This window comes from Dermochelys coriacea, chromosome 3 (assembly GCF_009764565.3).
Source record: "Dermochelys coriacea isolate rDerCor1 chromosome 3, rDerCor1.pri.v4, whole genome shotgun sequence".
Lineage (NCBI taxonomy): Eukaryota > Metazoa > Chordata > Testudines > Dermochelyidae > Dermochelys > Dermochelys coriacea.
The window spans coordinates 26,199,169-26,211,117 of record NC_050070.1 but is presented as its reverse complement, the minus strand read 5'-3'; the positions used below and the strand labels follow the sequence as shown (position 1 = coordinate 26,211,117).

Genomic DNA, 11,949 nt, shown 5'->3' with positions numbered 1-11,949 from the left:
ACCGGGAGCCAGCCAAGGTAAGGCCATGCCCCAAACCCAAACCCTTGCCCCAGCTCTAAGCCCCCACAAACCCTCCTGCACCCCAAACCCCTCATCCCTGGCTCCACCCCAGAGCCCGTACCGTCTCCTGCAACTCAACCCTGAGCCCCCCAAAACCAGAACCCCCTCTTGCACATGAGAAGCTGCACCCCCATTTAAAGCCCTCACCCCTTCCCGCACCCCAGCCTCCTGCTCCAGGCCATGGAAAGTGAGTGAGGGTGAGGGAAAGCAAGCCACTGAGGGAGGGGGGAATGTAGTGAGTCGGGGTGGGGCCTTGGAGAAGGGGCAGGGCTAGGGTGTTGGGGTTTGTGTGATTAGAAAGTTGGCAACCCCAGGACAATAAATGTTAAGTGGATTTCCTAGGGAATCCCTAGGGAGAGGACAATGCAAATTCCCCAACTCCAGTTACCCCAAAACCCAGCCTTTAGAAGCTATGCCCTGAGGTAAGAGTGACTGTCTGCTGATTAGCTGTTACAGAAGGCCAAGATCAAATGCCTGAGCTGTATAAAGAAATGGCTGATCTGCCCAGCCTTCATTCTGGTTTTGGATCTAAGGGCTTATCTACACTGGCAATGTGAAAGCGCTGCCGCGCAGCACTTTAACCTAGCTTGTGTAGTCACAGCAGAGCACTGGGAGAGAGCTCTCCCAGCGCTCTAAAAAAACCATCTCCAGCAGCGGCGTAGCTACTAGTGCTGGAAGCGCAGATACCAGCGCTGGTGCACTGTCTACACTGGCGTTTTACAGCCCTGAAACTTGCTGCGCTCAGGGGGGTGTTTTTTCATCCCCCCCAGCGAAAAATTTTCAGTACTGTCTGAGTGATTGGCTGAACACGTAGGACTGAGTGGACTTGTAAGCTCTAAAGTTTTGCATAGTTTTATTTTTGAATACAGTTTTTTTTTGTACATGTGTAAGTTCAACTTCAAGAAGGACACTCACTCTAGGCTTCCAAGTCATCATCTCTCTTGGGCAGAGACGCGTGTCTTGCTCCCTCCTAATAGGGATTTTAAGGCAGTGCAGATCCGTGCTGTACACTGTGATAACTGCTGCAAAACAAACTGCCTAAAAAGGCAAGTGCCTGCACTTCACTTTCTTGATGAGACCTATGGCCTGTAGTTATCAGTTACCACACAGATTCTTCTAAGCAAGCACATTTATTCTTAAGATAAAAATTTTACAGAGGAAACATAGTAAAACAATAATAAAATCTATCTACATGTATGCTATAAAGATTACTAGTAGTCACCCCCAACTCCAACCTAGGGCTCTGGTAGGTTTTAGTCTTTCAAAACTCACAGCTGGGTTTCCCCCTTAGTTATGAGTTCATTAGGTCTAGAGTGAGTGCCCTTCTTGGAGCACAGAGTGCAGTTACCCTGAAATTGTGGCAAAAAGAACCAGTTTTCCAAATTAATAATTTCAGATTTGGGAGCCTGACTCTTCCGTTTTCAACTCTTGGTGTGGACAACACTGAGTCTGAAAGAGAGTTTAGAACTTGGGCTCTGTTTGGTTTATGGTCTCAGGCTTACCAGCCGATTTAAAATTCACGTAATGGTCATGGTTTGGTTAGTCTTCGTTTGGGTTTGGATTAGGTACAGGGTTCGTGGTCAGTCTGGGCTGGTCAGGGGGGTCAGTTGGGGCATGTCCGGCCCCAGTCCGGGTGAGGGATTAGAGTCAATTAGGGCAGGTCGGCTCGGGGTCAGACAGGGCAGGGTACAGGTGAGGATCCAGACCAGGAACTCCGCTTCGGGGTTGGTCGGTAGCCAGCGATCCGGGTTACAACTCAAGCCACTGGCTCGCTCAGGAAGTGGGCTCGGATCAGGCTCGGGGTTTGGGTCATGGCTGGAGTCCCAGGTCACGGTTCAGGACAGAAAGAAAAGGAGTACTTGTGGCACCTTAGAGACTAACAAATTTATTAGAGCATAAGCTTTTGTGAGCTACAGCTCACTTCATCGGATGCATTTGATGGAAAAAACAACATGAAGTGAATGAAGTGAGCTGTAGCTCACGAAAGCTTACGCTCTAATAAATTTGTTAATCTCTAAGGTGCCACAAGTCCTCCTTTTCTTTTTGCGAATACAGACTAACACAGCTGCTACTCTGAAACCTGTCATTATGGTTCAGGACAGAGACTGGTTTCAGAGTAGCAGCCGTGTTAGTCTGTATTCGCAAAAAGAAAAGGAGTACTTGTGGCACCTTAGAGACTAACAAATTTATTTGAGCATAAGCTTTCGTGAGCTACAGCTCACTTCATCGGATGCATTTGGTGGAAAAAACAGAGGGGAGATTGATATACACACACAGAGAACATGAAACAATGGGTTTATCATACACACTGTAAGATCACAGGTTTCAGAGTAGCAGCCGTGTTAGTCTGTATTCGCAAAAAGAAAAGGAGGACTTGTGGCACCTTAGAGACTAACAAATTTATTAGAGCATAAGCTTTCGTTTGCTACAGCTCACTGGCTTTAGCTCATGAAAGCTTATACTGTAAGGAGAGTGATCACTTAAGATGAGCTATTACCAGCTGGGGGGGGGGGAGAGGAGGAAAACCTTTCATGGTGACAAGCAAGGTAGGCTATTTCCAGCAGTTAACAAGAATATCTGACAGGTTTCAGAGTAGCAGCCGTGTTAGTCTGTATTCGCAAAAAGAAAAGGAGTACTTGTGGCAGCGTAGAGACTAACAAATTTATTAGAGCATAAGCTTTCGTGAGCTACAGCTCACTTCATCTCATCCGATGAATGCATCCGATGAAGTGAGCTGTAGCTCACGAAAGCTTATGCTCTAATAGAGTTTTACTTTGTGTAATGACTCATCCATTCCCAGTCTCTATTCAAGCCTAAGTTAATTGTATCCTAGTTTGCAAATTAATTCCAATTCAGCAGTCTCTCGTTGGAGTCTGTTTTGAAGCTTTTTTGTTGAAGGGTAGCCACTCTCAGGTCTGACAGAGACTCGGTTAGGCTTGTTTCGGGGCTCAGGTCGGACTCAACCCGGGGCGGGTGATTTCCGCAGCCGGAACCGGTGCGGTCTGGTCGCGGAGCAGCCCGGAGGGATAAAGCGTGGGGACCGGCCCTACGCGCCCTGGGCAGCGAGCCGCAAACGCGGAGGTCTGCGTGGCGCGGAGATGGCGGCTTTCTCCGGTATGTGGCCCCGGGGCTGGGGACGGCCGGGGGCTGCGCAGGCAGCGGGTGCGGCAGGGGCTGCTGCTCGGAGAGTGGGCCGTGGGGAGGCGGGCTCGCCGAGGCCGAGCCGGAGCCAAGGGCCCAGCCGGGAGGCCAAGGCGGGAGGCTCCGATGGGGAGCAGCAGGCTTCTTTGTCATGCCCGGTCCCTCCTTCTATGGTCCCCAAGGGAGCCGGGCGTAGGTGTTCCCCGAGCAGGCGGGATCTGCCCTGGCTCAGGCCCGTCGCGCAGGGGCCTCGGGCACCCGGCTTTCCTCGCCGCGCTTAGCCCGAGGGGCCGGTGTAGGCCACAGGCTGCTACCCCCGAGGAGGGGGTTGGGGACTTATGGGGGTAACGGCTTGTGATGAGGTAAGAAAAACAATAAAAGTCGGTGTCAGTAACCGTTACCTGTAGGAAATTGCTGCCCCTCGCCGTGTGTTACGCTACAGCGGCCCCTTGCCATCGGCTTGAGGATGGCGAGCTTTCTTCCCTCATAAGGGCCTAGGCCAAGCTGGCTGTACTTGTGTGTAATAATCCTTATATAATTTGACTTGTTATAAATTAGTGTTAATTAAATTAAGGGGGTAGTTTTTGACATAGCAGTAGAGGGGCTGTGGGTTTTTCAAGTAGGGCTCAGTATAAGAGGGTATACCATTTAAATATTTGTCAGATCCCCTTCTCTTCCCCCCCCCCCCCCCCCACGGTGACTTCAGTGTTCTGTAAATGGTGTTTCATGGTAGCTGAATTGTACACAAGAGTGGACGGCACCTATTTTTTTTATTTTATACTGGTACGTGTCCACCTCTAGTCCGAGTTCCCTTCTAATACGTTCAAATACGTAATTGCTTGGAATCTTAACATATGTTTATGCTGACCGATGAAAATTATCAAGGAAAACAAAATCATAGTTGCAAGAAGACTTCTGATATTTGGTACTTTAGTTATACTCTCACTGCAGAGCTTTACTGTAGACTTCTTCAGGCTCTCCTGTAATGCTAACTGTATCTTTGGACACCATGGAATAAATCAGAGATTCTTCTCCATATCATGAAGTTTTCATAATTTTAATCTGGGAATTAGACATAATGATACAAAGAGGAAGCTGAAATTTCATGACTTTATGATGGCGTTTAGCTGGAAAAATCATCTCTTTTTTGAGAGGGGAGGGACCTACTGTTGCTTTTGTGAAACCTCATTACTTGAGACTGTCACATTGTTTATGTGACAGGTTTCAGAGTAGCAGCTGTGTTAGTCTGTATTCTCAAAAAGAAAAGGAGTACCTGCGGCACCTCCAGAGGCTAACAAATTTATTTGAGCATAAGCTTTCGTGAGTTACAGCTCACTTCATCCGATGAAGTGAGCTGTAGCTCACGAAAGCTTACGCTAAAATAAATTTGTTAGCCTCTGAGGTGCCGCAGGTACTCCTTTTTTATTTTTATTATTGTTTATGTGGTCTTCAGTTATAAATTTCGGATTAGAGTTAAACTAGATACGATCATGATGGTGCTTTGGTACAGCTAAGCATAGTCGTTCCTTGCTAGGAGTTTGCACGTCTTTCTTGAATATTGTAGTTTGCCTCTCAGTTCTTTAAATCCAGCATCAAATTTTGCATTTATGAGCAGGCAACGTGAAAATATAGTTAGAATTTCAAATTGAGTGCATTTTATTTAATTGTTCAGGAAATTAGGGTCATTCCTTTTACTGTTGAAAAAGAAATGTAGAATATTTAACTTTATTTTTTTTTAAATAGAAGTACCTTGGTTTAAAAGGACACTAGCAATTTAAACATAGCACTAAGATATGAAAGTGGCTTACTCAAATGTCACAGTGGTGCTGAGATGCAACAATGATTAGAGTAGTTTTAAAACTTGGTGTTGAGGGAAGGGAGGTTTTTTGGCTGCTTAAATGTCATGGTTGGGTCAATACTTGCCTACTGTGAACCCCCAATTAGCGAGGCCCCTCCCTTCAGATAACTTTATTCCTCTGGTTCTTAGCCTTGGAAAGTTTGGGCACATTTCATGTTTAGATTATAATAAAGTGCAGAGCAATTGCATGCAGAGAGGTGGGTCAGAAGCTGAAGAATCAGGTTGAAAACGTGATGCAATCAACGAGTTTGGTTAGATCTTTGCACCTCATTCACCTTATTAAACTGCATGAGGGAAAGTAATGGAGTCCATCCATCAACTTATGAGTGTGCCCTGTTCACTTGTGCATAACTCATAACCACTAGACACAGAAGTTGGTATGTCTTCTGATAGCTTTCTTTTAAAATCCTCTGTAGCAGAATTGGAAGTGGGCAGAAACTTTTATTTCACGCTGATCTATCGGCATTGGTAAACTCATTGCAACTGTGTTCCTGTCTTCATGCTGGAGTAATGAGAGTTTGGGATGTGAAAGGAAATGGACCTTTCTGTTCATGTGGCAGAAATATTTTCATTTTGGGAGAGTTACTGTAAAAATATTGAAATGGGATCTCTGTTAGTTTACATTTAATTTGACAAAGCCACTGTAGAGTGATAGGTTTCAGAGTAGCAGCCGTGTTAGTCTGTATTCGCAAAAAGAAAAGGAGTACTTGTGGCACCTTGGAGACTAACAGATTTATTTGAGCGTAAGCTTTGTGAGCTACAGCTCACTTCAGTGATACCGTGCTTCCTGTTTTATGGCTGAGCGTCCTTCAGTGCCAGTACTCCTAGCCTCTTCTGTCTTGGCACTTCTGGTGCTTGCTATAGGAGGAGTAAAGGTCTGAAGTCTAAAAACCTGATTTCCTGTACAATATTGGTAGCTTTGCTCTTTAGAAAATAACTTGCATCTCTGTCGTGGTCCGAGTTGAGATTTTGGAGCATAGAAAAATTCTACCCTCTGCTATGCACATGCAGTTCACATTGATGTCAAGGTGGAGACACACTTGCACATCAAGGGTAAAATTTGGCACTAAAAAGGTTGGGGGCTAAAGAACTCTGAGTCCTGCCATCTTCACTTGTCAACCACAATCGAGGAAATGGACAAAGTAACTATTTCATGCAAAACATTTTGGTACTAAAGAAGAGATGGTACTGTGACAAAAATATAAACACTTTTTGGAATTGCATTAAGGGTTGGCATTTGAAATAATGCCATCAGACTTATGATATATCTAATGCATTTGTTTGTTTTTCTGATAGAGATGGGTGTTATGCCAGAGATAGCTCAAGCTGTGGAGGAGATGGACTGGCTGTAAGTATGAGCATTTAGATGCCTTATAAGCTGAAGATCTCATCAAAATTTTGTCTGTCAGTGATTGTGTAATTTAGCTTCTGAAATATCCAGTCTCTCTATTCACGTAACAGCAAAGATGCATGTCTTTTCCTTTTTATCCGCATCTTCGGTTGCATCTCTTGTTTTCCTTTTATTATGAATGATTGAAAAATCTGATAAATGTAATTGCGGAGCTGATGTTAGCCAGGTTGGGGAAGTCAGGAGTAAGGTCTTGATTGCAGCCAATGTTATGATGCCTTTTCTCTGCAAAACGCTCTTTTTTTTTTTTTTTTTCCCTCCTTATTTTCATTGTACTTGGGGTGAGTTTACTGAAGCAGATAACTAGTATATCTTAATCACTGAAGTTAGTGGTTTTCAAACTTGGGTTTCAGATGTTATGCAGGTCATTTGCTAGCTTGTCTCATTCTGCTGCCAATTAAGTTGAATGGTTGGTTACATAATTGTGGCTTCTCCCTGTTTCCAGCTTCTGGTTCAGTTTTCTTTGAATACATTTCCACTTGTATGGACAAAATTAATACATTGCAGGTTTGAATACTTCAAGACACTGACTAAATTGGTTAATTTGACTTCTTTTTGCAATTACAGTCTTCCTGTAAACTGATATGCAAGGGGACTGACATTTTACTCTGTCAGCTCTTATGTTTTACACTGAGCGTTTTACAGTCTTCCCACAGATATTCAAGCTGAGTCTATCCCGTTGATTCTAGGAGGTGGTGATGTGCTTATGGTATGTATGGTAAATTGTTCAGTTTACACAAATAAAATTCATGGCCTTACAATTTTAAAATTAAATGTACAGTGGATGGACTATTTAAATCTGGTAAATCAACACTCCAAAACTAATTTGGAGCATATTTTGTGAAAGCTTAGTTACAGTATGCAGTTAGTCTTTATCAGAAGGTATAATCGAACAGCCCATTTACTCAAACTTTTTTTTTAATGGTCTGGATTGTATTGCAACACATCTATGTAAAATTGCATTTAATTTAGAGCTGTCGATTGCAGATAATTCAACTGATGGAAAAAATTAACTAAATCGCAAATCGGTTTTAATCACACTGTTAATAGAATATCAATTTAAATTGGATGTTTTTTCTAAATTTTCAAATATATTGATTTAAATTACAACATAGAATACAAAGTGTTCAGAGCTCACTATATTTTTCATTACAATTATAATGAAATTCATTATAAATTCATTATTTGCAATTTCATCTTTTTTACAATTTTAAAATGTGTTTTTAATTCACCATATACAACTACAGTAGTGCAATCTCTTTATCATGAAAGTGCAACTTACAAATGTAGAATTTTTTTTTACATAACTGCACTCAACAAAACTTTAATGTAAAACTTCAGAGCCTACAAGTCCATTCAGTCCTACTTATTGTTCAGCCAATAGCTAAGACAAACAAACAAGTTTGTTTACATTTATGGGGGAGAATGCTATGTTATGTTATTGCTATGTTATTATGTATGCTATGTTATTTATGTTAAAGACTTAATGAATCATTAGTTTACTAATGGTTTCAGAGCTCTTGCTCTGAAATGGTGAAACAAAAGCAATAATAATGGAGTCATCCTTTATATTGTATTGTGTATCTCGAAAAGGGCACAAAGAATATAGGATTTGTTCTTGTATTTTAGAAATCTAAAGAGAAATAAATAAAAAAAATCTTAATATGTTCTCTTTTAATACACCACTGTTTGGGTTTTTTTTTTCCTTGGGCTCTTAATTTTTTTTGTAATTTAAGCATTCCATCCACCATTAAATTGATTTAAAATCAAGCTTTGAAGTTATTGCTTAAATTCACACCTCTTTAAAGAATTCAGAGTGCTTTAGGACTCAATTATTTCTGGATAACTAAAGGAGACTGTCTCACAAATGGTATTGTTCATCCCACTCATCTACACAGTCCCTCTTGGGTACCTTTAGTAATATTACATTACACAAATGCAGTGGCTTTCATTGTAAAGGACACCAGAGCATTCGCAAACTGTATGCATGCTGTACAACAATGTTGAAAAATGGACACCTTGAGTAGTGAATGTCAGATGAGCAGAAAAACACTACATAGCAGGTTGCATTTCAGTGAAGAGAGAAGCAATTAAACACTTGCAGTTGAGGGAATCTCTTCTTCAGTATGTTAAAAATATATATTATGTTTTTAAAAAAAAAAATAGTCCAGCAGCTCCTATAATCAAGGAAGAGCAGAAAGTCTACTGGAAACCTTACTGTCAAGATCTAACTTACCTGGAAAGCACTTAACCTATAGTGATGTGTACTATAGGAAAAACTTAACTTAAAATAAATGAATGTACTATAAATTTTAAATAATTGGTATAGTTGTATTATGGAGCAATATTTTAATGTAGCTTCTGAAAAACTTCTCTCCCCCCCCCCCCTTCCAGGCTGCAGAAACTGGGAGTGGAAAGACTGGTGTAAGTAAACAAGCTTAATTTGAGTATATAGACTAGAGTGACCAGGTTTCCAGTTTTCAACCAGAACACCTAGTCAAAAAGGCGCCCTGACTGCTCCGGTCAGCACCACCGAGCTGGCCATTAAAAGACCAGTTGGTGGTGCTGCAGTGCTAAGGCAGGCTAGTCTCTACTTGTCCTGGCTGGCACCACACTGCGCCCTGGAAGCGGACAGCAGGCCTGGCTCCTAGGCAGGGGGGCCGGCATGGGGAGCTCCTTGCCCCCCTGCCTAGGACCTGGACCTGCTGGCTGTTTCCCGGGCCCACGCAGCATGGTGCCAGGAAAGGCAGGCACCCTCCCTTAGTCCCCCAACTGCATTACTGACCGGGAGCTGCCTGAGGTAAGCTGAGTCCCCTCCCACACCCTGGCCCCACCCCAGAGCCTCAACCCACAACCCCCCTCCTGCACTCCAAATCCCTCATCCCAGCCTGGAGCCCCCTCCCACACCCTGAAACTCTCATTTCTGGCCCCATCCTAGAGCCCGCACCCTCAGAGCCCTCACCCCCTCCTGCACTCCTTCACCCTCACTCACTGGGCTGGGGCAGAGGGTTGGAGAGAGAGCCACTGAGGGAGGGGCATGTAGTGCGTGGGGCAAGGGGCCTTGGGGAATGGCGGGGCTAGGGTGTTCAGTTTTGTGCAACTAGAAAGGTGACCACCCTAATATAGACTAATACAATGCAGATGGGCAAAGTGCGTCTTGGTGTGTTGCAGTGTTTTGTTTACTTAAAATTAAACATTTCTATTAACAAATAAAATGGCTTAAAACTTGACTAGACAGTTTTGATTTTTAAACACCAGGATTAGAAAATCATAACATCTGTCTTATGGTTTTTTTGTTTTTTTTTTTTTTATGGCTTAACATTTGATGTATTTCTTCAGTATCAAAAGATCTTTGTGTTTTTAGGCTTTCAGCATCCCAGTTATCCAGATTGTTTATGAAACACTTAAGGACCAGCAGGAAGGCAAAAAAGGGAAAACTACTATCAAAACTGGTGGGACAGGTAAGTCTGTTCACTTAACTAATCTTGTGTGTAATGTGTATTTTTATATGTACAATATAATCTTGTGCCATTTGAAATGTTGAAACTGAATATACTTCATTCTATTAAGTCATGTTTAGTTAAAGTACAGCTATTTTAAAAAAAAATAGAATTTGGGCATTTATTTAACCAAGTCCTATGTATAGTATGTTATAGAAAATGTAGAGACTTGTAGAGATGACTTTGGAGCTGTCACAATGTGTTTATGTTGCAACAGTTTTCAATCTCCAATTACAATTTGAGCCCTGGTTCAAGTAGGTACAGTTCAAGTGCATTGGGGGAAAAAAATGGTACTGCTTGAAAGAACTTGCTCTAAGAACCAAACAACTTCAATGCATGTGGAAAGGGCTTGTAGACCTAATTGCCATGGAATTTTGTTTTAAAACTTGTATTTTTGCAGGTTTAAGTTGGCCATTCAATAAAAAGGGATATTTTTTTTTATAGTTTGTGTACAAACTCTCTTCACAAATAGCTTTGTATTCGTGCAGAGTAAAGTCAGAAACTTGACTTGTTACAGCTGTCTCTGAAAGGTACACTAGAATATAAATAAAATACAACTGACTGGAATGTTACTTTAGCCGATACAAGATAACTGAAAAGTGAATACTCTACATATACAGCAACAGCATTCAAAATTCCTTATGTTTTTTAGAATATTTTCTGTATTGACAAAGCCAGGAGGTTTGTAAGATCGGGGCCTAACAGTTCAAGAACTTGTTCTCTGAACTGAAATGCAGTAAGACCATGTACCAAAATATAGTTGACTTACATATTTACACCTTGTAGGTTCTTAATGCTAGCTGTACTGACTGACTTTATTTATTTTATTTTATTTTTTAATAGTGCTCAACAAATGGCAGATGAACCCATACGATAGAGGATCAGCTTTTGGTAAGTTGTCTTCTCAATGCTGTAAGAATGGGTAACCAATATTAAATTGTAAATGCAGTCTGTAATTAGAGGTGTAAGCTGATTTTGAATGCAACTGAAAATAAGACCTATGCCTGCATCTTTCACTAGTGTAAGTAGCTTACTGATTTCAATGGACTACTTAAGGGCTCCAGGGTAGAATGGGGGCATGTTTATGAGTATTTTGTGGGTTGGTTTTTATTTATTTTTTTATTTTTATTTTAATGACTCCTTTATTAAACAGATTTAGAGAAAGAGCAGGCTGGATATGGTCCATGGGAAACATTCAAAATTACAATTTAATCTGAAGTGCTTCTTTTTAGACCCACAAAAAATGAAAGTTAATATTGCTGTATTGTTATGTATATTAAGGGGAAACAAATGAAGATCCAGTAGCTTGTGAAATGTGGACCAACAATACATTATTATCTTTAAAGGGTTTTTATTTTTATTAGTAATACTCCAGGACTAGAAAAAGTTTAGGCAGCCTGTCCTTGAGAGAGTGACTTTTTTTTTTTCATGATGAGGGAAGATGTTAAATCTTCCTCTGAAATCAGGATGATGTAGATATCTTCAATATATCAATTTTATATAAGTGATGGATGGGAACTAATTTTTTAGTAAGAGTTCATTATCAAGACCAAGGAGGCAGAGTTTAGCACAAAGGACCTTCAGACAGGTGGTGCTCATGAAATGTGAGAAGAATGGTTGTCCACATTGGATCCACCATATGGCAATTCCAACAGATGAGTTATAAGTAGTGAACATGATCCTTGGATGCATAAGCCGGTGAATGTCTTGTAAGAGTAGGGAGTTGATATAGTCTCTGAATATGGCATTAGGGATATCATTACTGGAATACTGTGTTCTATTCTGGTTTTCACACTTCAGAAAGTGATGTTGGAAAAGCTGGAAAGAGCTCAAAAAAGAGATGAGAATTTTTAGGGGTTTGGAATCATGTCTATGGTGTTAAAATTTTTTTTTTTTTTTTTTTTTTTTTTTTTTAGTTTTAGTTTTAGTTTTATCCAAGAGAAGGTTAAGAGAAGATGTGAACAGTCAATAAGGGCTATAAG

General features: G+C 41.3%; 1 protein-coding gene across 3 annotated transcripts in view; it reads left to right on the top strand.

The window, feature by feature from the left end:
• Positions 1–11,949, top strand: part of DDX1 (DEAD-box helicase 1) — a 36,982-nt gene continuing 25,033 nt past the window's right edge. Inside the window, exons 1-6 of one of the 3 annotated variants that reach the window (XM_038395258.2) lie at positions 1–17; positions 6,356–6,407; positions 7,113–7,176; positions 8,862–8,891; positions 9,832–9,928; positions 10,811–10,858. In XM_038395258.2, coding sequence (XP_038251186.1) covers positions 6,358–6,407; positions 7,113–7,176; positions 8,862–8,891; positions 9,832–9,928; positions 10,811–10,858 — 289 coding nt within the window. In that variant the 5' untranslated portion in view covers positions 1–17; positions 6,356–6,357. Of the gene's footprint in view, positions 18–2,983; positions 3,175–4,056; positions 4,127–6,355; positions 6,408–7,112; positions 7,177–8,861; positions 8,892–9,831; positions 9,929–10,810; positions 10,859–11,949 lie in introns of those variants that run through there. The other 2 variants (XM_038395257.2, XM_043510231.1) reach the window with 2 other exon arrangements.